This window comes from Pan troglodytes, chromosome 3, assembly GCF_028858775.2.
Source record: "Pan troglodytes isolate AG18354 chromosome 3, NHGRI_mPanTro3-v2.0_pri, whole genome shotgun sequence".
Lineage (NCBI taxonomy): Eukaryota > Metazoa > Chordata > Mammalia > Primates > Hominidae > Pan > Pan troglodytes.
In genome coordinates this window covers 25,469,597-25,497,052 of record NC_072401.2, presented here as the reverse complement: position 1 = coordinate 25,497,052, position 27,456 = coordinate 25,469,597, and the positions used below count along the sequence as shown (strand labels likewise).

The 27,456-nt window shown below is 44.4% G+C and overlaps 1 protein-coding gene across 1 annotated transcript; it reads left to right on the top strand.

Moving 5' to 3' along the window:
* Positions 1–194: 194 nt before the first annotated feature.
* LGI2 (leucine rich repeat LGI family member 2) lies at positions 195–27,456 on the top strand. The gene is made up of 8 exons (NM_001044378.1): positions 195–391; positions 2,315–2,386; positions 3,952–4,023; positions 6,000–6,071; positions 11,658–11,729; positions 12,748–12,917; positions 18,405–18,569; positions 26,639–27,456. Exons 1-8 carry the CDS (start codon positions 195–197, stop codon positions 27,454–27,456), a joined length of 1,638 nt encoding a protein of 545 aa, NP_001037843.1.

The window sequence follows — 27,456 nt, the reverse complement described above, 5'->3', positions numbered from 1 at the left end:
GGGGCGCCGAGTGGGGGTGGCGGCCAGCATGCTGCTCGGCTGCGGCTCGGCCTCCCACACCCGCGGCTCCCTACTCCTCGCCAGCAGCGGCGGCGGCAGAGCAGCGAGCGGCGCCCGCGTCTGCAGCGGCGCCGGGTCCGAGCGCGCGGCGCGGCGGTGGGGGTCGGGGCCCGGGCGGGGAGCGGGGACCGGGCATGGCGCTGCGGAGAGGCGGCTGCGGAGCGCTCGGGCTGCTGCTGTTGCTGTTGGGCGCCGCGTGCCTGATACCGCGGAGCGCGCAGGTGAGGCGGCTGGCGCGCTGCCCCGCCACTTGCAGCTGTACCAAGGAGTCCATCATCTGCGTGGGCTCTTCCTGGGTGCCCAGGATCGTGCCGGGCGACATCAGCTCCCTGTGAGTGGGACCCCTCCAGCCCCCATCCCGTCCCGCCCCACCCTGCGTCCGCCGCCGCGAGGGAGTTGCCTCTGGCGCCGGGGCAGCGCGACCCTGACCCACTCCCCAGGCCCCTTCTTTGCCTTTGTGTGGGGGACCTGGGTGGAGTGTTGGCCCCGGGGAGGACGGTGAGAACCTGAGCCCCAGAATCTGGGAACCCAGACAGGTTCCCGTGGCAGCGTTTCTCAGAGTGTGGCCCACGGGCCACCTGCATCAGACTCACCTGCGGAAGCTTGTGCCAATGCAGAATCCGGCTGCTCTGAAGCAGTCTTTGGAGTGGAGTCCTGGAGTGTGCGTTTGACGTCCCCGGGAGACTCAAGGGTGCATTAAAGTTTGAGAGGGCGTGTGCGTGTGTGTGTGTGTGTGTTTGCGGGTTGGAGTTGTGTGTGTAGGGGCGTGCATAGTAGCAGCTGAACACGACCTGACTGAGTGCAAACTGGGCAGGGTGAGGCCTCACTGCCCCACATCAGGTCTGGGGCGAATGTTCACCCCGTGGCCTCCTCCCGACTTCTCCACATTGCAGGTTGCAAAAAGTCGAGGTCAAGGCTTGCAGGCTCTGGGAGGCGAGGGGCCGCCCCACGTGGCCTAGAAGAGGGGTAACAGAAGGCTGGGCAGAGGTTTGGGGCATGTTGGGCGCCTAGCCCAGTGGCCAAGTGCTTTGAAGTCAGCCTTTCTTCTTGCCCTGAGGTCAGGAGGGCTTCTTGCCTCCTTTCTCCATCACACAGTTGTGCTGGCTGCTTTTTCAGCAGGAGGAACTGACAGGAAAGGGCTTCACATTAGGTATCCACCTGCCGAGAGGTGCTTTCATCCTGCCCTTACCTGGCCACTCAAGCCAAATGACCAGCTCTCACAAGGGCAGTGGAAGGGGCTGTTGGGCTGTATCTTTACTGCTAGGACATGTTTCCTGCTATCACCACTCTCTTGTTCCAGGCCAATATGCCTGGGTGCCCAGTGAGTGGTGGAGGCAGGGAATCCCCGGGGTGGGTGACGTTTCTTGTGCTCAAGATACTTTCTTGTGTCCAGTGCTCCCCAGCCTCCCACCCAAGGCAAATTGTAGGGGCCTGGACCCAGGAGTGAGGGGGTTCCCATTTGCATTTATAGAAAGTCAGAAGAGTTTGGCTGGTGGGAACAGAGGACCTTTTTGATTCTTAATGTTGCTAAGTCGGGTGACATGGAGGATTCCAGAAATTAGAGTTCCCCTTATTACATCCTTCAGACCAGCAGCTGCTTAAGTGATCTGCATGCCAACTGAAAGGAATTCTGAAATAATGTATTCAGATCCTGCTGTGGCCAGAAAGGATGGGGACCTGGGGGCAGAAATAAAGCCAAGCGTCTTGCCTCCTGGTTGACCGTTTTATCTGGCAGATGGTACTGCCTCTCCCCACACAGGGGAGTTCAGGTGTCTGTGAGTTTTTCCCCAGGGCTTTCATGTTGCATTTAATCAGGAGTGCTCTGACTGTCTTTCAGAGATGGGCTCCCAAGAGGAATGCTTAATCCTACCCCAGCATTTCATAGGCCAACACAACGCTGTGTCTACACAAACAGAATCATGGGCAGAGGTGAAGCGATTATCCGTTTTCAGGCAAGGACCTCCTGTAGTTAAGAAAAGGAAGTGAAGGGATTGATTTAAACTGACCGAGATAATGTCTGTGGAAGGAGCTGATGGTAAAGGTTTCTGTTATTCAGACTAGTTTTCATATTGATCTGATTCATTGGGAAGTGGCTTGTCTCTTCTTATTCCTACCCCGGGGAAGATCCTGGGCAACTGTGCTATGCCTCACTCCTGAGAGTCAGGGTTTGAAGTACAGGTGGAGGCAGAGGTCGCTCTGCCTGGCACTTCCTAAAAGAAACCTAGGCCTACTTTTGTTCATCTTTTGCCCATAGGAGCCTGGTAAATGGGACGTTTTCAGAAATCAAGGACCGAATGTTTTCCCATCTGCCTTCTCTGCAGCTGCTGTGAGTATGAGAAGTTCCCTCTGCACAGTGGGGGGCCCTGAGGTGCCATCCTTGGAGGGCCGTCTCTGCCTCTTTGGTATCAGCCCTTCCTAAAGTACCCCAGCTCCGTGAGGAGACCATGGCTGCCTCTTGGTGTTAATTTACCCTGTGATGTCCCCAGCAAAGCACTGAGGCTCCCTGCTCAGCTCTTTGCTTAGTTTGATACCTGTTTTCTTCAGAGACTTTACTGTGGATCCCAACACCCAGATCTAGTAAATGGGGAGGTAATTGCATTGACTCATGACCTGAAAGTCACCTAAATGCACTGTTTCCCAAACACCTCAGTTTAAAAGAAGACTTCATTTAAAAATCTTAATGTTACTCTGGAAATAGGAGTGTTTCTAGTTTGCTGAGAACTTAAACCAGTCAGGCAGCATCCTATGAACTTACGTGCGTAATTTTATTTCATCATCACTTCATCGGTATGATGAAGGCATGCTTATGATGCCATTTGATAGATAAGGAAACTGAGGTTCAGGGAACTTAACTAACTTGTCCCAAATCAGAGCCAGGATTCTAGTCCAGGGCCAAAAGCCCACACTCCTAACTATTCCTCATCCCATCTCCTCTCTGTGAGCAATGCTCAAGTCCCTGTGGTGATGCTCATGTCGTGCCCTGTAACCCAGGCTGGGTAATGTTTGCTGATGAAAACAAATGTCCAAAAAGCAGTTTTCAAAAGCAATCCAGTGACAGGCAAAGTAAGAGTACACACCTCATTCTCTTGATCTGTGTTGGTTTCTTAAATTTGAGATGAGACTGAAATTAAAACAAGCAATGTGCTATAGAAAAATTTGGATAAATGGAATATAGGAGAGCACTATTCATCCTAAATAAACATACTCTTGATACTTTTGTTCTTGAAATCTTATATGCCTACTTTTAACATTACACTTAACATTTTAAAATCTGAGGCCTCTTAGAAGTTGCAGTGCTATTAAAATATACTTTTCATATAATAGAAATACAATTTTAGGTATTCTTTTGCCAGTAGACTTGGGTGATGACTCAAATAGAAAACTACATAGTAACAGTCTTCTGAAAGTTTCTTAAACAAACTTCTTTTTTTTTTTTAACTATTGTTATGGGTCCAGCTGCGTGACTTTGGTCAAGTCACTTAGCTTCTCTGGGCTTTTATTTTCGTAAAAATAGATTTGGATTAGATCTTTTTAGATCTCTAATTTTATGATTGCTTGTGTACCATAAAGCATTCACTGGCTGTTTAGTCATGCTGAGCATTATAGTGTTTTAAAGTCACAGCTATCAGATCATATTTACTGAGACACACAGGGAAGAAAGGAGTAGAGTTCTGGAGAGGACAAGAAAATCTGGTCAAAAGGAATCCACTTGCCATCGTCTCTAAGAGCAGGCTGTGAGAATCAGGTTTTTGACAACCAAATGTGGTCTCCTTAGGCTAAGAAGAGCTCATGTTTGCCCACAGATCAAAACGTAGCAAGGGAAAGAGAAATGGCTTTACCATGTGACTCAAGTTTTACATCTCTGCATTGGAATCTGTCTCTTACTTTCAGATTGCTGAATTCTAACTCATTCACGATCATCCGGGATGATGCTTTTGCTGGACTTTTTCATCTTGAATACCTGTAAGTTTTGTGCTTTGTCTATTTGCTGAACATTCGGTATCTTGGTAGAATTTCCGGATTGGTTTCTGTGCTGGAACAGCATCTCTGCAAGGGTTTAGGGGTGGAGAAACTGGAGAACACCCCATTCTCTTTTCAGCACTGACCTTTTATAGTTTACTTGCTTACAAACATGCTGGGGAAGGAGGAGGCTGGAGACAAAGAGGGAGAGACAAAACAAAGAAGGAGAGATAGTCATTCATTCGCTGCTGACATTTAATTTGTCATGTAGTAAGCACAATTGGAAGTTGCGTTGGATATTTTTACCTCTCATAAATAGGCATGGATTTGCTGACCAGCCAGAAATAGAGCTGCGGGGCTCTGAGAGTTACTTATTTTTAAGAAAGCCTCCCTATTTGGGGGGTACAACTTCATGTTGTTCACTCACTGTTCTACATCTCTTTTGCAGTATCTCCTATGAATTGCTACCGAGGGTCTAATTTTATTTTATTTTTTTCCTTAAAAAAAGGTCATTTTTCCCTTTTTTGATGTGCACATTTCTCCCCTCGCAATGAGCTTTGCCCTTGTTCTGATTTCTGCCTTTTCTTCCTTTCATGTCTTTTTTCCCCTTTAAGTTCTTTCATCCTTGTCTTTGGTAACTTTGTAATAATGTTAATCCTGCTATCAGATGGGATATCCTCACTTAGCATTCAGAGGGATTTTTAAAGCCTTGTCTCATTTTCTTGTCTGAGTTCAACAGGTAGGTATTGGAATTCTAGACACATCCTAGATATAAGAAAGCTCTCTGCTGACTTTGTGTCTTGAGAAAAGATGTTCCTGGAGGAATTCTTTCTCCAGAGTATACATAATATGTGTATTCACATAATACTCTGATATTATCATATACATAGTATGGAAAGTGTAGCAGGACTGCAATGCTAAATCTGACTAGGGCCTATCAAAGCACATACATAGCCAATGGAGGTAGCAGTTGTAAAGCTATGAGTTTTCTCTTACGATAGTTCATCTTATGATCAAGGTTATTGGAGAGGAAGTTAGCTCATCAGTTTATGGTGAAGTCTATTACTGAAAAGACATCTCAGTTTTAAAAACCATCAGTGAGTTCTCAGTGCAAGAATCAAGAACTAATTCGTTGATGATGTTGTGTTTCAAAGCCCCAACCATGGAGCATCTCATCAAAGACCCTCTTATATTTGACTTAATATAATGCTGTAACTAAAATTTAGTTCTCCCTGAGCCTAGAGAATAGTCGTAGTGAATTCACATCAATTATTTCCCACAACGACCTTAAAGCATGGCCAGTGGTATTATTGCAAGATCCCATGTGCCAACCCTGTGGGGTTTTAGTACAGAGAAAGAAGTTTGGTTCCTACTCAACTTCATTATACTTCCTACTTCCTAGTAGCTTAGAGAGCTTGAGCTTTTCCTGCCTTGTCACCCATTTGCTTGGTGACTAGATGGTGTAGGACACGATAAACTCAAGGTTGCTGAAAACCAAGCTTGATAGAACTCTCCCCCAGCAAAAAACTTTAATGTGGAGATGTAAAACAAGGGAACCCTCTCAAGGGACAGTGACATTAACAGAAGTATGAATAGCCAGGCACCGTGAAATGTGGGATTGAGTAGGGAAAATGTCTGGAAGTGCTCCAGTCTTGCAGAGATATGAGAATTTCTTGCCTTTGTATAGTGCTTTCTTCTTTATTTCTCCCCATGATGTTTTTACCCATGTTGCCAGCTCAGAATTCTTTGAAGACTTCCATGTGACTTCTGGAAGGAGTGCAGACCACACACTCCCGTGCACGCATTTTTGCATACATCCTGCTACCACATGGAATTTGGTGTAGCTGACCTAGTCTTCAGAGATCAATTCTTATAATTCAGGAATACTTTTAGATTTTATTCTGAAAGCTTACCAACATAGTTTTTTTGGGATACTAAGGAGAGAAAATTCATTTTAATTATACAACTTTTCCTCTTAGGTTCATTGAAGGGAACAAAATAGAAACCATTTCAAGAAATGCCTTTCGTGGCCTCCGTGACCTGACTCACCTGTAAGTCCTGTGAAAAGTATCGTAAGTCCTCTAATATGTGGAGTAAGATTGGTTTCCTGGAGCCTCTCTGTTTCTTGGCTGTAACCGTCCCTGAAGGAAATGAATTTCTAGATTACTCAAGAGGTTTCTATGTTGTCAGTCAGACACTGGCTCATTGTGAGTACGCACATACTTGTCTTTATTATCATCTCTATCAACCTGAATTGCAGTTATAGGCCACATGACTGTGTGGGAATTAAGGAGCATCCTGGGGTGTGAGGAACTTGTGTTGCTTGATGGAGGAGATGGGAAGAAATTTTTTTTTTTTGAGACGGAGTCTCACTCTGTCATCCAGGCTGGAGTGCAGTGGCATGATCTCGGCTCACTGCAGCCTCCGCCTCCTGGGTTGAAGCCATTATCATGCCTCAGCCTCCCGAGTAGCTGGGATTACAGGTACACACCACTATGCCTGACTAATTTTTGTATTTTTAGTAGCGACGGGGCCTCACTATGTTGGCCAGGCTGGTCTCGAACTCCTGATCTCAAGTGATCCACCTGCCTCGGCCTCCCAAAGTGCTGGGATTACAGGCGTGAGCCACTGCACCCAGCCAGGAAGGAAATCATTGTGGGTCTTATACCTGCTTGGCACCAGGCACAGGGCTGGGTGCTTAGTGAGCCTTCTCTTCTTCATCTTTCATAATAATCTGTGAGTCCCCATTTTACAGATTTTGGAACCAAGGCTTAGATGACTAGGTGGAATGTTGGATCAGAATTAGGACAAAGTGGAATAGAGACATTTTCATGGTTCCTCTCATTTGAATGCAAATCACTTTTTGTTTTATATTGGATTAATCTGTGGTTTCAACTAAGCTCTCTGCTTCTTTAAGAGCTTTCTGGAGATAAAATTAAAGAAATTGATTTGAAACTGGCATATAAAAATGAAGCAAGTACACACACTTAGCAAATGTATAAAATTTATAAAACTAGAAAAAATAGTGGCTGTGTTTATGAAAATGTAAAAATGCTCATTATCTTGGTAGGAGTAATTCGTTAGCCAGGAACCAGGTCCCATTTGCATGATAGATATTTTGAGTTTGAGTAAGATAACATGTCTCATCTCTGTAGTCAGCCTGCCTGCCATAAAGACAGTTGGGAAAATTGGAGGGTTTTGACTGGAAGTGTTGGGCAGGGATGGTAGTACCTTCAGCATGTGTAACCCTGACTGGTACAGTGTGGACATAGTCATCTAATGAGGAAACCATTCACATCAAGCCCCGATATTGGCAAAGGGGGTTGTCAATAGGCCAAGCAAGCACTTGATTCTGGAACGCCCACAAGTAGAGGCTCTGCCTAAGTTAAAGCCTATCGGGTAAGGAGATGAGGGAGCAGACATGGGAGGCCGAAACATCTGTGTCAGCATAGTTGATACTGGACAATGTCCTAGGTCTTCATTTCTTCCTATAAAAGCCTTTATTGTTTTTCAGATTCAACCTAAGTGTCAAATCCCCAAATTCCTGTAGAGACTACAATTGTGGGCTTGGAGTCGTATAGGCTTGGGTTTAAATCTCAAGGCCATGATTTATTAATATTGTTTAACTGTCTAAGATCAATTTCCTCCTCCTTAAAATAGGGATAACTATACTGATTTCATAGGATTGCTGTACATAAAAGGTTAATGCTTGCTTGCAAAGCATCTAGTCCATTACCCATGGTAAATGCTCAAGGCATAACTGGCATCATCATCATCATCATCATCATCATCATCAACATAATTCCTTCCCTCCATGCATTAAGTCCCAACTTCCTCCATGGCCCGTCAAGTATCTTTGGCAGTTTGGGTGGCCAGACAGAGTCTACTAAGGAGACAGCTGTGGGTGTCTGAAGAGGAACAGCTGTGGCCAGATGAGTCTGGTTCCCAGAAGTCAGGAATTAGGGCTTTATATTTGAGCAAAAGCTCTGGGCAGATTATAAACCTAAGGCAAAGCCCATGTGACGGGCTGAGTTAGCCCAGATGGCAACTTTCATTTGCTCAGATGGCTGTGGTTCTTCCATCAGCAGGAGGGTGTGAACAAGCAGGTATCATGCGCGGGTATTTGCATATCTTTGTGCAGGTGTACAAAGTGTCCTCGGGTGCATGGACTTATATACATGAGTGTACATAACTGTGTTCCTGTGTGCATGCTTATGCATTTGTTTCATTTGTTATCATGTGTACATGTGTACAAGAGGCACCTCCTTTTCTGTGGTATTATGCACAGAGAACACAAACACAGAGGGAGCGAGGGAGTCCTGCACTTGGGTCCAGCGAGCATGGAATGCGTTAGAGAAGAACCAGTTCATCCTAGTGAGTAGGACCACCCCGCGGTCAAGCCTACAAGTCAAGCCTCTCCTCAGCTCTCTAACCTCATTTCTCTGAGTGTCTTCAGAACATCAAGCTTTCGGTGCTCCCCCACCCCATCCCACTGCTTTTCCTCACATCCTTTCCCTTGCCCGGGATGCTGTTTCTTCTGCCCTTGCTCTCTCTCATCTGCCTTTTCTTTCAAAGTCCAGATTAAGTTCTATCTCCCCAGTTAAGCCATTCTCCATCTTCCTCTTCCCTCCTGCCATTGGCTTCATGCAGCCAGCACTTTACTGTCTACAGTGGCCATACTGGTTGGTGCTGTTGCCTGGGTGTTCGTTTTATCTCCCAGCACGTTGGAAGCTCCTGCAGGGCAGGACTTTTAGTGATCTTCCCTTAGCTCTGTTCTTCCCCCAGTGTCTAGCACAGGGCTAAGCCAGCAGGACGTACTTTCTGATTTGCTAATTGATGGATGGCTTCTTAATGGAGTTAGATTTCCCATATGTGCTCTACTTCTGGACAAGTCAGGTGGCTTTGTTTTTTTTTTTTTTTTTTTTTTTTGAGATGGAGTCTCTCTCTGTTACCTAGGCTGGAGTGCAGTGGTGCAATCTTCGCTCACTGCAACCTCTGCCTCGCGAGTTCAAGCGATTCTCCTGCCTCAGCCTCTCGAGTAGCTGGGACTACAGGCGTGTGCCACCACGCCTGGCTAATTTTTTGTATTTTTAGTAGAGACAGAGTTTCACTGTGTTAGCCAGGATGGTCTCAATCTCCTGACCTCATGATCCACCCACCTCGGCCTCCCAAAGTGTTGGGATTATAGGCGTGAGCCACCGCGCCCGGCCAGGCGACTTTTAAAGTTGACTCCTCTAGGCAGGAGATGCATTTAGTAATTCAAGCATTTAATATACTGTGTAAAGAATGAATCAATTCACCTCCCTCCCCTTCTAAAAACCTCTAAGAAAAGAGAAGCTACCAGGTCTCTAAAGTTCACCCCCGTGCTTACGGAAGTTCCTATTTGGAATTTGCTTGTTGAAGTTAAGCAGCTGATTTTTATCTTCCATGAACTTTTGCAATGCTTACAGACTCACATGCATAGGAAAAGAGACACAGATCAGGTTTCAAAGCATTGAAGGAGCTGTGCCAATCTGTAACTAAAATCTAGAACATTTGTTTCCAGCAGTCCCATGAAGCCCAAGGGACAGGGAACTGTTAAATAGTTTTAGAAATAAAGTAAGTGCCATGATTTGTAGACAAAATGAAGTGGAAAGGCAGGTGTTAAGCACTTAGTGTGAGTGGGGTAAATAATCCATCTAAATAATTCTGCTTTCTGAAATCTAAATTGAATACTTGGAACGTTGCTAAACACTCTGCTTTTTTTTTTTTTTTTTTTTTTTTGGCTTTGACCATTCTGTATATACTTATCATATCAATACAATAACTTTCAATTAGTTGAAGTTTTTAGCTAATAATGTTAATTAGCTAAAACATTGTTGTACTTTACTTTCCAGAAAAAGTGACCATCGACCAGGAAAAAAAATCAAAATGAACACCCCCCTTTTAAAAATTTCCCAAATCTCTTTCAGAGTAGCTTCAGTCTGATTACATATTCAGCCTATTTTCCAACACAGTTAAAAATGTACAAATACATCATTTAGAAAAGAAAGGTAAAAGAGTACATGAAATTTTATTTAAATCCATTTGTGGTCACCTAGATAGAAAGGGGCATAATTCAGAAACTATGGGTCTCCCCATATTAACTTGGTGTCCTGAAGCAAGAATATTTGGGCTCCAAGCTTTCTACTATGTCCAGCTAACCGACTCTAGGTAGGGAGACTCATTTCTTTAATTCATCCTTCTGGGATGGGTCATTATGATGATACAGAAGACGCATTTCATAGATATCTTAAATTGGTTGGGGCTGAATTGCTTACATGTTAGTCGTTTATATGTTTTGCTGTTTGCATTCATATGTGTAAAAGAAAACAAAAGTAGGCATCAGTTTCTTGGCTGACTCACATTAGAGTGCAGTGCCTGGGGAAATCACAAACTCAGTGTACATCATTTCAACACTCCACGTCTTTCTACATCAACAGCCCTGCACCGTGGACATTCATCTTCACAGGATGATGATAGGGCACTGCAAAATCCTGAATCATCGGAGAAAGAGTTGATGCTGTGCATTCTAGTCTATTTCCTGGAGGTGGGGTGTGGACTAAGATGTCTTAGAATGATCTTTAACACCAAGAGCAAAAATGCAAAATGGTTTTGGGTCAACCTTTATTAATGTGAAAATGAAATTGATCATAGTCAATCATTCCCTACACATTCTGATCGGTTGAGATTTTATTATATTATTCTTAAAGGTTAGAGCTGAGTCTCTTTATGTAAAGGAGTATTGACTGAGTCCTTTCTTAGAATCACGAGTAATAGAATTCACTTAGATGGACCATTAGGGAACTTCTTGGGACAAGACTGTAAATCTTCTTTTATCACTCACACTTTGGTGCTTAATACATTAATTCAGCAAAGATATACTGAGTACCTGCTGTGTGCCAGGCACTTTTCTAGGAACTGGGGATAGAGCAGTGGACAGACAGACAATAATCTCTGTCCTCATGTGGCTTATGTAGAGGGGGAATACACAGCCAGTAAACAAATAGATAATTAAAATATGTAGTGTGCCAAATGATGGTGGTACAGGGAAGGGAGATGTGCAGAGGCCTGAGAAGTGGTGATACTTGAGGACAGACCCAAAGGAGGCAATGGAATTCCAAATGGATAGCTGGGGAAAGAACATTCCAGGCAGATGACCAAGTTCAGAGGCCTGGAGGGTAGGAGCATGCCTCACCTGTTGGAGGAATAGCAAGGAGGCCAGTGTGGCTGGATCAGAGATCCACTGAGTAGTTGGAAACCGATGAGATGGGGTCTCCTAGGTAAGCAAGAGTGGAGGTAGTCAGGCAATAAAGGGTCTTGCATGCCACCGAAGGAACTTTGGCTTTGATTCCAGGAAACATGGGAAGCCATCTGAGGTTGAGCACATATACATAAAGAGCTTAAAAAGTGCTTTTTGTAAAAAAAAAAAAAAAAGAAAGAAAATGTATATTATAATCCAGCATCTCTTATGTTATATTTGCATAACTAAGCTCGTTTCTCTATCTCAGTATTGATGACCAAAGCTGTGCTATAAGTCAACAGCTTTATCTGAAGGGAGTTGAGAGTGACAGGGCATGAGATAATAATCACATTGCAATGTGACTTTCTTGTTCTAGTTCTTTGGCCAATAACCACATAAAAGCACTACCAAGGGATGTCTTCAGTGATTTAGACTCTCTGATTGAACTGTAAGTAATGAAATTTAGTTTATGTGTGTTTGTCATTGTGCCCCAGTTAATCATGTCTTTCAATCCCCTCTCACCTTTCTTTTATGCATTTCTTTTATGCTGTGGCTAAAAATCTGTAACAAAGTAGTGCATCCTGGGAAATAGCATACAGTTTGTATTGTGTTGGATTTTGCCATTTTATACTTAGCACCATGAGGCCAATGGTAAATCACACTTGCTGGGTGGGAGATCACCTCCCTGAGATGGCACGTTCACCTGCTTTATCTTCTAGCGTTGCTTCTTACTGGATGTAGTGGTTTTTTTTTTTTTTTTTTAGATGTAGTCTTGCTCTGTTGCCCAGGCTAGAGTGAAATGGTATGATCTCCACTCATTACAACCTCTGCCTCCTGGGTTCAAGTGATTCTCCTGCCTCAGCCTCCTGAGTAGCTGGGACTACAGGCGCACGCCACTACCCCCAGCTAATTTTTGTATTTTTAGTAGAGATGGGGTTTCACCATTTTGGCCAGGCTAGTCTCGAACTCCTAACCTCAGGTGATCTGCCTACCTTGGCCTCCCAAAGTGCTAGAATTACAGGCATGAGCCACCGTGCCTGGCCTACTGGACGTAGTTTTAACAAGAGCTTGAAGTTTCAATTGTGTTTGTGAAAACTGTCTTCCTACAATATCCTCTTTATGTTTATGAGAACCTCTGTTGGGGGCTGCTCTTCTATCATATGTCTCCCATTTCTGGCATGGCGTGGAGACGAGAGCATTTGGAGAGATGATATGTCCTCGCTGAGAGCTCTCTGGACATTATACAGTTATTCAGTTAAATTCCCAGGTGCTGAGGAGTATTAAATAAAGTCAATGATAGATACAAGAAACAGGAGATATTAATTACAAAATTTTTTAAACTCCATTTTTAGGGGGTTTTAAATATATCAGGATGTTAATAATTCTGGCGTTTCGTGTTACTACCAAAACATGTCAGACACATCTATTTCTCTTTGTATGTGTTTGTGTTTTATTTTGATTTTTAGAGATTTGAGGGGTAATAAATTTGAATGTGACTGCAAAGCCAAGTGGCTATACCTGTGGTTGAAGATGACAAATTCCACAGTTTCCGATGTGCTGTGTATTGGTCCACCAGAGTATCAGGAAAAGAAGCTAAATGACGTGACCAGCTTTGACTATGAATGCACAACTACAGGTATTCAGAGCCTATCTCATCAGACACGGATATTTAGAATAATCTCTTTGTCTTTCTTTTACACTGTCAACAGAGAGTGGGGAAAAGTGAATATAGAACTGTTTATCAAAATTGTTCTAGAGAAATTTTAAACATTCTAAAGAAATGAATCGATGTGGTAAGGAAAATCTCTCAATAGTTTGGGAGAATTTTTGTTAACTGCCCTGGCTTTATTTTTGCTTCTTTACGAAATTCAAATTTCTGTGAGGGTTTCATTTTCTTAAGTCAAAGTATAAACTTGTGGGTTTGGCAGGAGAACATTTTCAAATCAATCTAGGTTTCGTAGCAGGCCAGTGCAGGGAGGCCTAAATTACTCGGTTGAGACTGTTCTTTTGCTTTAGGAAGATGTTCATTGGACATTTAACTAACAAACATCAGAATTTTTTTTTTTTTTTTTTTTTTTTTTTTTTGAGGCAGAGTCTTACTCTGTCGCCCAGGCTGGAGTGTAGTGGCTTGATCTCAACTCACTGCAACCTCCACCTCCTGGGTTCAAGCAATTCTCCTGCCTCAGCCTCCTGAGTAGCTGAGATTACAGGTGTGCACCACCACACCCGGCTAATTTTTGTATTTTTAGTAGAGACGGGGTTTCACCATGTTGGCCAGGATGGTCTCGATCTCCTGATCTCATCATCCGCCCACCTTGGCCTCCCAAAGTGCTGGGATTACCGGTATGAACCACTGCGCCTGGCACAAACACCAGACTTTTAAACCCACAAATGACTTTCAGAGTCCCATGTAAGAAGAGATAACTAGGTAAATTATAACCAATGGCAAAATAGAAAATAAAAGTTAACAACTAGTTATCAAAAGGAAACAGCTCATATTGAGGGAAAAGTGTAAAGAAAGCTTGATTTTGTTTTCCAGGGCCTGCCACAAAGTTTCAGTTTATACATTTTTCAGGTTATAAGATAAAACCAAAATACTAACTGCCTCCACTGTCACAACATGAGGCCAAAGGTATTGGTGAGTATCTCCATTGGAAAGGCTTAGGTGGGGTTTCTACAGCTTCTAAAGCCAGAGAGAGGAGGATCAGGCCGCTGTATGAAACCTGCTTACCCAATTTATAAAAATAAACATTCAGGCTGAGAGCTGATATCTACAAAGCCTCAAGTCATGTCAGGAGAAGCAGCAGGAATGAGAAACAGAAAATTGTTACAGAAACTCAAAAGACACCAAAACTCCAAGAACGAAATATCACATTTAGGCCAGTCCCCGCTACCACCTTCCAACAAATAAACAAAAACCCAGAAAGTAAAGATCATCTCTAGGTATCTTTGTTTGTAAATAAGGGACCCTGCAAGTTCTATTCTTTTCTGATAGACAACCTGAAATCTCACAGAAATGACTTTTCCTTTCATCATCAAATAGGGGCTTATTCAGCTGTGTAATTGGCAGGTGCCCCACAGTCAGCAGAGGCCACTACGAGGTTAATTTATTGTATTTTAGGGCCAGGGCAATAAATCAGAGGTCATAGTCGATAACATTTGCACCAAAAGGTGGCATTCAAGACTATTTGGCATTAAATGCTAAATTTAATTAAATTGAATTAAACCAAAGCTAAACTAAAGCTCACTGAGACTTCTCACTACCTTTTCTCCATTTTCTCTGGAGAGTTCTCGAAACGCCAAGGTGAAATTTGCAGATTTTCCCTTGTTCTCTTCACACCTGGCCATAGCGTGGAGAAGCTTTGCTAATCTCTGATGGAAGTAATGGGCTATAGGGCCGTGGGAATAGGAAATAATTTCTACAAGAAAACGTATTTTCTGAACTTAGGGCCCTGAGGATAGTTATAAAAGTGATCCAGGCTCTGAGAATTGTTATTGGAATGGTGGTAGCTTGGAACTGAGGTAACCTGTCCTCATCCCAACATGGAGCAGCAAGAGGCCTTAACACATTTTAGAGCCTTCTGTGTCTCATGCAGTATTTGTCTTCATGAACAACCTTCCTACTAAACTTTAGAAAGTCAGCGCTAGGCTTTCTGGTGAGAGGGAGATGATAATTCTGGCTTTGTGCTATGGTTTTATCCCTTTAAGACTCACAAACAGAGATGAGGCTCTTGCTGACAGTTTCTTCCATCGGGAAAAAAATGGTACAACAAAGTTGTGACCCACCCCCAAACATAGGCCCTGCTGTGTAAGAACTAGGTAAACAAATTGTGAGTGTTTGGGGTTCATATCTTCTGTTCAGATCAAACCTCAGCCTCTGTTGCTTCATTAAAAGCTAGATGGGGGGTAGGGGCATGGGGTCGGGGGAACAAATGAGGATGGAGGGAAAATGGAAAGCCAAATTCGAGAGTTCATGGTACAGTGATCGTATTCTTGCCAAAGGTTTAGAAAGAAGCACATTTTCTGAATACGATTGTTTTCCTTTTCAACTCAGATTATCAGAAAACGGGTGAGTTTTCTCCTGTTTCACTGTTTTTTTCCCAGAGAGAGGAAGGTACTGTTACCATTCTATTCCTTGGCCAAGGGGTGTAATTCATATCACAAAGCCACCATTGGGCTGTTTCAGGTCTTTACATTAATCAGCTCTTGAACCCTCCCCTTCAAGTCTATTTTTAACCACCTCAAAAGTCCCTGTTACCTACCGATGATTCCCTGTGTTAGGTGGGTAATTCACTAAATTCCTTAGAGGAAGTGAATTTTGCATCCTAATTGTCCTGTTAGCTTCCCCTTTTCAGGGCTGATGAAAATGCACAGAGAAATAATGCATTAATGTGCAGTTTCTCTCCCAGTAGGATCGGCGTCATGTATAATTTATTTTCTGCAAGTGCTATAAATAGCTATGTAAAAATCTGTTGATTCCACTGGGAGCAAGGCCTAAATTGGAAGAGTCCCACTGACATCATGAACTTAATCCAGTGTGAATGGAAGTGGCAGTTCTTTTTGCAGAGTGCCATTAATATTTTAACACTAGTAAATTGATGTCACATCAATATGTGTATTTCTGAGATCTTTCCACAAGAATGTGCTTTTGCTGTTTGTGAGAAGTAAATTTAATTGGAGGTGGGAGAAGATATTTAAATTCCTCTGGTCCTCTGATACCCACAAATATATATGCATCAATCATTTTCTTTTCATTCTCTCTCTCTCTTTTTTTTTTTTTTTTTTTTTTTTGAGACAAGGTCTTGCTCTGTCATCCAGGCTAGAGTGCAGTGGCACAATCATAGCTCACTGCAACCTCAGACTCCTGGGCTCAATCGATCCTTCCACCTCAGCCTCCAGAGCAGCTGGGACTACAGGCATGCACCATCACACCCAGCTAATTTTTCTTAATTTTTAGTAAAGAGAAGGTCTTGCTATGTTAGCTAGTCTGGTCTCAAACTCCTGGCCTCAAGCAGTCCTGCCTTGGCCTCCCAAGCTGCCAGGATTACAGGCACAAGCCATCTTGCCTATCTTGCCTGGCCCTGTTCTTCTTTTTTCCTTCTCTTCCTCTTCTTCCACCTTCTCCTTCCTTTTTTTTGGTGGGGGCGGGGGTGGGTTCTTCTATTAAGAGTTAGATTTATAATTCAAATGATTTAACAATCTGTGTCATGCCAGATAATCAGTATGTAGGAAATATTATGAAACCACTATATGGGGAAAATAGATTAAAACAGGGCCACGAAAGGCTAGATTTGTAAAATGCTCTGCACTGTGACAACTCCTTTTCATCCTGGGATTCTTCAATAAACACAGAAACTTTCTAGTCTACACTTTAAACAGCCTGCCTTTTTAAGCAAATGCTCATGTTTCTGAGAATTCAGAGTGCAGTAGGGAGGCTAATGGGAGGGAGGAGGTGAGTGAGTTATGGGCATCACGGGAGTGCTTAGAACTTTTGGCAGACTCGGAGTAGTCGAATGCAACCGGAGATGTAGGAGAGGAGTTTATAGCCATCTTGGTTGTAATTAAAAGAAAGCAGCTGTATTCTCCAAGTCCTTTTATATCCCCAGAAAAGGGAGCACATGATGACTGCTGCCATTTCCCCTTTCTCTGTCTACATGTGAACACAGAAACCAGCAAAGTCTTGTGCAGTGAACACACGCTTTCTGGCTTCTACACTGTTGGCACTGCCAGTGCCAACAGGAGTGAACAGAGGTTCACTTTTTTCTGTTTATTTATCTTTGACCAAGCAACTATTATTTTGGTGGTGGGAGGGGATTGAGGGAGAGCCATGACTCTTCCCTAAGTCTTCAAGTAGGCAACTGAATACTATCATTGTTGCATATGTCAACTACTGAGTGATCACCATAGCACTGCAGTATGTACTTACATGTACCGTTGCATTTAGTCTTTATGGCAACCTCATGAAATAGACACCACCTTCATTTTACAGGTGAAAAAAGAACCTGAGGCTCAATTGTCTTGCCAAAGGTCATGTAACTAAAAGTGCTTCTTTCAGTGCCGTCATGGGATCCCAGTGCCTTAGCCCTACTAAATATGGACTGTCTACTTGCTTTTGAAATAATCGTGAATCAGAAGCCCTTCACCAGGATGTTCTGCTCTGGACTTGGGGATGGGAAGGTACCCCGTCCACTAGAGCCACTTGTCCACACTCTCCCTCAGTCACCTCCTGCCTGTTGGGCTGCAGAGGCAGCCTCTTTTCTCCTCCTTCTCCCCACATCTTCATATACCACTCAGCCTCCGTCCCCTCCCCTGTAGTCTTTAGAGTGGGCTGAGAAGCAAGGCCAGCCCCCTCACAGTGGTTTAGCCAACAAGTATTCAGTAAGCACCTACCCTGCCCCCAGAATGAAGGGAGGGGCACCTCTAAAAGGTAACATGTATTGAGCACTCACTTTGTGCTAGGCTAAGTGGGTAGGAACCATAATACCCCTGAGACCATAGCAGAGGGTTTGGTTTGGTTTCCAATGTTCAGTGTGCCATTTGGGGAGTGTACCATTCATTCTGAACGTGCAGTGGGGTTGTCTGCTGACAGGTAATCCCGAGCTAGGGTTTATAAGAACTGGAGATAAAGGGTCAGGTAAGTTTGAGAAGCACCACATCAAACAAAAGACAGACTTCTTCCCTACGGGGGCTGTTCTGAGAGAGCTGGAAGTACAGCATTTTCCAAACTCACTGGACCGCAGCCCCCACTTGTCACAGAGTGATTTGCATGGCAGTTTTGAGAATGTTGCTGTGCAGCCTCCTGTCCGTCTTACCCCTTTGAAAGCCAAGTCTCACCAAATATGTTTAAAACTCTGAGATCCTTTAGCCAAACTCGGGAAGCTGTTTCTCCACAGGAAGCTGTAGTAGAAACTGTGCATTCTGTCTGAGAATCCTGCGCAAGCCAGGACTCTTTCTGGAATGTCCCAGAGTAAAATACGCTGTGATGTTTGTGTTGCATCTCTCCTGTCCTCCTCCTCCTCCCCAGTCCTTTTCAGAGCTGATGTGATGATGGAAAGGTGATGGTGGTTGATAATCCCTGCAGGAGATTTTATGAACGCTTTTCTTTTTAAACACCCATTCCCAGATTTTGTTGTTCATCAGACTTTACCCTACCAGTCGGTTTCAGTGGATACGTTCAACTCCAAGAACGATGTGTACGTGGCCATCGCGCAGCCCAGCATGGAGAACTGCATGGTGCTGGAGTGGGACCACATTGAAATGAATTTCCGGAGCTATGACAACATTACAGGTGTGTTGTGGCTTTGATCAGATGTGTTGAACTAATTTCAGCATTGCGGCAAGCCTGCGGGAGGAGGAATGTCCTCTGTATTGAGGGAGAGCTCAGCTCTCTAACCTGGTTAGAGCTGGGGAAAACGTCCCAGCCTACCCTCTGGGTCTCTCCAGTTTTTGTCTTGGTGTGGTCCATTACTGAGAGAGTGGAAACCTCAGGTAGTGATCCTGCTTATTATTGATGATCATTTACGGGTTGCATGCGGTGGGAGGCATTTTCTAGTAGTGGTGAGAAGTCACACTGAGAATCCCTTGTCCTGAGCAGTATGGGAGCCCAAGTCTGCACCAGCTTCGTAGCAGCTAAATGATGCTTTGACTTTCATTAAGCTGATTGTTAACTAATATGCTAACAAACACACACACACATACCCTATAGTTTGTTCCTAGTGCCCTTTGCTAAGTCCTAGTGATCACTGCTTTCTTTTAGTAAGTACATATGAAATAAGAATAAATGGATCCCTAAATTAGGCATTTGGGATATGAATTAGTTAACGCTTCTTTCAGTGCCATCGTGGGATCCCAGTGCCTTAGCCCTACTAAATGTGGACTGTCTACTTGCTTTTGAAATAACCTTTGAAAGACTCCTCATTTATCAACGTGCAATCTGATAACAATACTGTGTAAACAGTGCCACAAAGGTCTAATTATCACTCCAGGAGAGGGTTTCCTTTAGAGGTTCCTGATGTGGCCTTACAGCAGCGTTTTACTGTTGTAGCAAGAAGCATATTCAGGTAGAATTTCTGGGTTGGGAGGCTCCTAAGAGTCTCCCAAGCACCAAGTGGCTTCCCAGCAGGTACAGGGATGTGGGGAGGCAGGGAGAGCTGCTAATGAGCCTTATCTCACAGTGTATCTCGGTGTGAGATGTACATCGGATGGTCCAAGGATGCCATTTCAGATGAGCTGGCCACCGTCGGGCCATCTGGCCTCCCCGTGCTGAGCTCACCTTCCGGAGAGTAACGCTCTTGGAAGTGCAGACTCAGCACAGAGTAGCACAGGTGAACCTGCTGTGGAAGCCAAGAACAAGGGAGATGAGGGAGTGAGTCCATGTCCACGTGGTTTTGTGCTTCCCCCTTTGTCCTGACATGGAAGATAGGGGAGGGGAGGATGAGCTGGTCTCTCTGCCTTTTCTCCTCCTCTCTGGTAGGAGATGGGAACAGAGTGAAGCTTTGCTGTTTTCTGTTTTTTGTTTTTTTTGATTTTTTTTTGTTTGAGACAGTCTCTTACTCTGTCACCCAGGCTGGAGTGCAGTGATGTAATCTTGCCTCATTGCAACCTGGAACTCCTGGGCTCAAGGGATCCTCCTGCCCCAGCCTCCCAAGTAGCTGGGACTACAGGCACACACCACTGCACCCAGCTAATTTTTTGTTTTTTGTAGAGACAGGGTCTCACTATGATGCCCAGGCTGGTCTCAAACTCTTGAGCTCAAGGGATCCTCCTGCCTTGGCCTCCCAAAGTGCTGGGATTATAGGCTTGAGCCACCGTGCCTGGCTGAGCTTTGCTCTTGAACAAGTTCCAATGCCGATGTTGGCCGTGAGCCTGTGAGGCACCAGAGCCTAGTTTATCCCATTGGAAGCTCATAACAGCTCTTGGAGTTACATCTGCCCATAGGTTAGAGGACAAAAGCTCTCTTCTTTAGAGAGAGGAGGCATACATACTAGAAAGAGCTCAGGTTTTGAAAACTGACGCACACGGATTGTACTCCCAACTCTGCCGTGGTCTAGGAAGAACCAAGCCTTTGAGGCTTGGTTTTCTCATCTGGGAAATGGGGAGTGGATGTGCCTCATGTGGATGCTATGAGGATTGAGTGCACAGAGCGGGCGCTTCTCAAAGCTGCCATCCTTTTCACAACCTTACAAATGATGAGGTCAAGGCTTAGGCATGTCCAGTCACCCACTGTTTATTCAGGGCTGAGCCCAGGGTTCTCATGGTTGTACCCCACTGGTTTTCTCTCCCAGGTTGACCTTGGTAGGACAGCCCTGTCTTTCTTTTTTCTTTTCTTTTCTTTTCTTTTTTTTTTTTGAGATGGAGTCTCACTCTGTTGCCTAGGCTAGAGTGCAGTGGCGCAGTCTCGGCTCACCGCAACCTCCGCCTCCCGGGTTCAAGCGATTGTCCTGCCTCAGCCTCCTGAGTAGTTGGAACTACAGGCACCCGCTACCGCACCCGGCTAATTTTTTAATTTTTAGTAGAGACAGGGTTTCACTATGTTGGCCAGGCTGGTCTTGAACTCCTGCCCTTCTGATATACTGCAGCTGGTGGCATTCTTAAATTTATTCATTCATTCTCAAAGATTTCTTGAACACTTATTCTGAGCCAGGCATGTTCTTGATGCTGGGGAAATGGCAGTGAATAAACTAGATAAAACTCTGGCCAGGCATGTTGACTCATGCCTGTTATCCCAGCAGTTTGGGAGGCCGAGGCAGGTGGATCACAAGGTCAGGAGTTTGAGACCAAGCTGGCCAGTATGGTGAAACCCCGTCTCTACTAAAAATACAAAAATTAGCTGGGTGTGGTGGCATGCACCTGTAGTCCCAGCTACTCAGGAGGCTGAGGCAGAAGAATTGCTTGAACCCGGGAGGCGGAGGTTGCAGTGAGCCAAGATCGTGCCACTGGACTCCAGCCTGGGTGACAGAGTGAGACTCCATCTCAAAAAAACAAAACAAAACAAAAAAACCTCTGCCCTCAGGAGTTCCCATTCTAATGGGAGAAAGAGACAATAAGAAAGAATATTCGCCTTGTAATAATTATTGTAAAAATAATGGTAGTATTTAAAAAAACACATCAGACAGAAATGTGCTAAGGAGGGGAAATAAAGTGAAGAAGGAAGATGTGGAGTACTGTGTGTGGGAGGATTTGAAGGCTTGGGTAGAGGGTCCAGGAGAGGCCTCATCAAGAAGGTGCTACTTGAATAAGACCTGTGGGATTGCAGGGATTGGTTCGCATGGAGAGGGGGGAAGAGCATTCCAGGCAAAGGGAGCAGCAAGTCCAAAGGTAGAGGCAGGAGAGCATCTTTCCTGTTTGAAGAACATCCAGGGGGATGGTTTGGCATGAGCCAAATGAGCCAGGGGGGAGTTGCAGTTGATGAGTCCAAAGTCAGAAAGGCTGATCATGGAGTCTCACAGGTCCTAGGAAGGACTTGGCTTTTCCTCTGAATGTCCTGCAAAGCCATGGAGGGTTTTGTGCAGAGGCAGGAGGATGCAGGTACCTGGCTAAGAGGCTGGATTGTGTCCAGCTACCGGGTCAAACATAGCCTTTTAGAGTGAGGGCACAAAGGTTGAAGCACAGTGGCTAGGTAAGAGGCTATGGCAAGAATCCGGAACCCAGGCAAGCGAGTATGGCCTGGACCAAACGGAGGCCACAGAGCTGGTGGGGAGGAAGTCAGTGCAATCCGAGTGGGTGTGGCTGGGGCCAGAGCCTTGCTGGACCTTGTTAGTTTCCAAAGATTCCTCAGCCCCTCAGTCTCCAACTCTGAATCATCCCACAGCTTGGCGGCATGACATGAAGCCCACCCGGCTCCTCTTTTCACCACCAAGCCCAAGAAATGAGTTCCAACATCAGACTGGCTTTTGATCATCCTGGCTCCGGCCCTTACTAGCTGGTGGCCATGGCCAAGTGATTTAATGTGCATGAGCCCCTTTCATCTGTAAAGTGGAGATTTTAGGAATTTCCACTTTATCTGTAAAATGGGATCAGCATAATATTGGACTCAGGGAAATACTGTAAGGATTTTTTTTTTTTTTTTTTTTTTTTTTTTTTGAGACAGAGTCTCACTCTTGTCACCCAGGCTGGAGTGCGGTGGTGTGATCTCGGCTCACTGCAACCTCCACCTCCCAGATTCAAGCGATTTTCTGGCCTCAGCCTCCCGAGTATCTGGGATTACAGGCACACACCACCATGCCTGGATAAGTTTTGTATTTTTAGTATAGACGGGGTTTCACCATGTTGGCCTTGGAGTTCTTGAACTCCTGACCTCAGGTGATTCACCCACCTCGGCCTCCCAAAGTGTTAGGATTACAGGTGTGAGACAACGTGCCTGGCCAATACTATAAGGATTTAATGGGGGTAAAATAGGAGCAACCCTCCTTTTTCCCCCCACAGACTCTACCTTTTTGATTTCCATTAAAACTGCTCCACAACTTGCATGAGCGTAGGGAATGCAGAGACCAGCAGACTTCCCTGAAGGAGGTAGAAGGTGGTGCTACAAAAGGAAGGGGGATCACTTCATGGAGGGAGGAGAGGAGCTGTCTCTCGGTAGCTGGCATTGAGCCTGGCATGAGGGAAAGCCCTATAGCACACGTGGGTAGGCAAGGACACTGCCCTAGTGCTACTTGCTTCAAGAAGAACAAGGTAAATGTGGACCATTCTCCCTCCCTGTGCTGTGCACACCTTATTTGACATCTTGTTTGGCCATGGGGTGGTCCCCAAGTTGACAAGGGCAGGGCAGGATTTTCTCAATCCATGCACTTCCTCCTTTGCAGGCCTGGTGACCATGTTGCCAAAGGGATGGCTCCAGCTGTCCATGTGCACCAGGGGAGAGAGACAAACCCATGGTCATGTTCACCCTGAGGTTCACTTCCCCTTGTTCTCTCTACGTCTCATCTTGGCTTTCTCAATTTTGGTTTATTTTGTTCGCCTTTTGATTTCTGTAGGCTAAGTATGTTCCAACCTGTAATCCCTCTTCACACACACACACACACGCACACACACACACAGTGATCTGTCTGCTACTGACAACTCCATGGCTAACCTGGACAGAGTGTGTTACAGAGCATCTCCGGGAAGGGAATTCCTTCTGTTTCACGCGGTCCTTTGGCTGTGACAGGCAGACCTCTAGGACACTTCTAGGGGGTGGTAGCCTCCATAGCCAGGTGCTCAAGAAGGGGACGAGGAGCCTGCACTCTCAATTAGTGCTGGCAGGGTGGAAATCAATGCCACTTTTGAAGAGCAGCTTGGCAGTTAAAACCCAAAAGCTCAAAAATGTGCACCACATTTGCCCCAGCAATTCTTACACTTGAGAACACTGCCAGATGGTATCAAAACGTTATTTAACAATATTTTAAAGGAAACGTTATTTTACAATAGGGAAAAGCTAGAAATAATTGCAATGTCCAACAGTAGAGCATTAATTAAGTAAAATATGGTGCATCCATGCAATGGGATACTGTGTGTAGTGTCAATATCAAGTTGTTGAAGAATCATCCATATGAGGAAATGTTCACAGCATGGGCGCCAAGTGAAAAAAAAGTAGATTATAAAATATCTATGGATAACGTAAACCCCAGTTTTTAAAAAAAGAATACTTGAATATGTGCATAGATTAAAAATTAAATAATATATCAAGATATTAAGTGTTATTTCACATTTATAGTACAACTGGTTTGTATTTTCTTCTTTGTGCTTTTTGGTTCTTTGGTATCAGAGTATAGACTGAGGCCAAATTATCTGAATTTAAATCTCAAGTCTCTACCACATACTAGCTATGTGACTTTTAATAAATTACTTAACTTCTCTGTGCCTCGGTTTTACCCTTTACAAAATGGGGATGATGATGACGCTAAGAACAGTATATGCCTCATATAGTTGTTATAAGGATTAAATAAGTAAATGCATGTAAAGTGCTTAGAATAGTGCCTGGTCATACCTACACACTTCTTAAGTTTTACCTCTTAGTATTTTCAAAATTTGCTCTGGTAAACATTTAACACACATATCCTCAGGGAAAAACAATGCAATAATTAGTTTTAAACAAGGAAAAGGGATTAGGTCCTTGCAGGAAGACCAGAATGGTGAAAGAGAAAAGTAAATGCCACTCTGAAAACCACCCAGTGTCAGCCCCCAAAGCCAATCCTTAGGCTAGAAATGGAATCATCCTTAGAATTTGGGATTCTGGCCAAATTCACTTTGGTCCAAATTACCTAGAAAATTAAAGGAAAGAAATAACCTTTAATCGAGTGATCTAGATGGAGGATCAGTGGTCTCGTAGGTGGTCCTTTGCTTAGTGGTTGGTCTTCTGGAATGGGGAGGTCTGGGGGGCATCTGGGTGCAGGGTGATAAGGGATGGTGGGAGGTGAGCCAGAGGGGAGAGTCACCATGGAAAATGGTCCCCTGTCTCTGCAAAGTCTTAGTTTTATGACGTCTGAGCTAGATCATTCAGACTATTGCTCCTTCTTTAGATATTTATGCATGCCCACTATGGGCAGGCACTAAGGGGCAAGGTCTTGTGATTATAGTGACAATTGCTTCAATTGTTCAATAATGATAGCCACTAATGATCAATCACCCCCTAGGTGCCAGTGCTCCATGCTAAAAACGCTTGCCATGAATGATCTCATTTCATCCTTATAGTCACTTGTAAGATCAGTGCTGGCAGCATCTTCAGTCTCATTTTATGAATGAGGAACTTGAGCACAGAGAGTTGGGTTAACCAGCACAGGGTCAGAAAGCTTACAAGGTGCGGGGCTGGGCTTTGAACCCTAGGCCACCTGGTCTGTGTCATAAGGTTTAATCCTACTCTTTCTGCCTCCACTTGGCTTCCTTTAGCTCTGGAAATCAAAAGAGCCCAAATGTCTTCAAGAACACTCAGAAATCTTTTTCTCCTGCCTCTGAAACCTCACTCCTGCCTTTTTATCATCCCTTACCCCCCCCAACCCCCCACCACCCCAGGAGAAGCTTGTTTAACTGCCTCCTTCTGCCATATGGAATCAGGAAATACTTTTTTTTTTTCAAGGATACACATTTTTTAAACTGACAAATTAAAATTGTATCTATTTATTTGTGTATAAAATGTTGTTTTGAAATATGTATACATTGTGGAATGGCTAAATCAAGCTAATTAATGTAGCTTTATTTAAAAGCATGATGATAATTCCCTTGGTGCGTTAGTGAGTTTCCTGAATTGTATGCCTGCCTCTGAGGACTCCAGAGGCCCTGAAGACCTCACTCAGCCATTTCTACGGAAGTACATTTTTAAACAACTTAAAAAAATTGTTTTAATTGTGGCAACATACACATAGCACAAAATGTACTGTCTTAACCATGTTTTAGTATACTGGTCAGTAGCATTAGGTACATTCACAGTGTTGTACAACTAACGTCCAAACGCTTTTCATCTTGAAAAACTGAAACTCTGTGCCATTAAATGACAACTCCTCATTTCCCCCATCCCACAGCCCCTGAAAACCACTCTTTGCCTTTCTGTCTCTACGCATCTGACTGCTCTAGGTACCTCATATAAGTGGAATCATATAGTATTCGTCTTTTTGTGACTGGCTATTTCACTTAGCCTAATGCCCTCAAAGTCCATCCATGTTGTAGCATATGTCAGAATTTTCTTCCTTTTAGGGCTGCATAATATTCCATTTTATGTATATGCCGCATTTTGTCTATCTGTTTGTCCATTGAAGCAACTTGGGTTGCTTCCACCTTTCGGCTATTGTGAAGGATGATGTTATAGGTGTCTTAGTCTGTTTGGGCTGCTGCAACAGAATACCATAGACTGAGTGGCTTATAAGCAACAGAAATTTATTTCTCATAGTTCTGGGCCTGGGAAGTCCAAGATCAAGACATTGGCAGATTTGGTATGTGGCAAGAACCCACTGCATAGCTGGCCACCTCTTTGCTGTGTCTATATGGTGAAAGGGCAGAGGGAGTTGGAAGGGCACTAATCCCATTCCTGAGGACTCTGCTCCCATGACCTAATCACCTCCCAAAGGCCCCACCGCCGAATACCATCACATTGGAGATGAGGTTTCATCATATGCATTTGAAGAGAGCACAAACATTTGGTCTATAGCATTAGGTGTACAGATATCTCTTTGAGTCACTGCTTTCAATTATTTTGGGTATATACAAAGAAGTGGAATTGCTGGCTCATAGGGTAATTCCATGTTTAATTTTTCAAGGAACCACCATACTGTTTTCCATAGTGGCTGTGCCATTTCACACTCCCACCAGCAGTGTATAAGAGTACAAGCGGAGATGCGTTTTTAGCTGTAGTTGCACTAATCTCCTCTCCTTTGTTTTGGAGCACAGGTCAGTCCATCGTGGGCTGTAAGGCCATTCTCATCGATGATCAGGTCTTTGTGGTGGTAGCCCAGCTCTTCGGTGGCTCTCACATTTACAAATACGACGAGAGTTGGACCAAATTTGTCAAATTCCAAGACATAGAGGTCTCTCGCATTTCCAAGCCCAATGACATCGAGCTGTTTCAGATCGACGACGAGACGTTCTTTGTCATCGCAGACAGCTCGAAGGCTGGTCTGTCCACAGTTTATAAATGGAACAGCAAAGGATTCTATTCTTACCAGTCACTGCACGAGTGGTTCAGGGACACGGATGCGGAGTTTGTTGATATCGATGGAAAATCGCATCTCATCCTGTCCAGCCGCTCCCAGGTCCCCATCATCCTCCAGTGGAATAAAAGCTCTAAGAAGTTTGTCCCCCATGGTGACATCCCCAACATGGAGGATGTACTGGCTGTGAAGAGCTTCCGAATGCAAAATACCCTCTACCTTTCCCTTACCCGCTTCATCGGGGACTCCCGGGTCATGAGGTGGAACAGTAAGCAGTTTGTGGAGATCCAAGCTCTTCCATCCCGGGGGGCCATGACCCTGCAGCCTTTTTCTTTTAAAGATAATCACTACCTGGCCCTGGGGAGTGACTATACATTCTCTCAGATATACCAGTGGGATAAAGAGAAGCAGCTATTCAAAAAGTTTAAGGAGATTTATGTGCAGGCGCCTCGTTCATTCACAGCTGTCTCCACCGACAGGAGAGATTTCTTTTTTGCATCCAGTTTCAAAGGGAAAACAAAGATTTTTGAACATATAATTGTTGACTTAAGTTTGTGA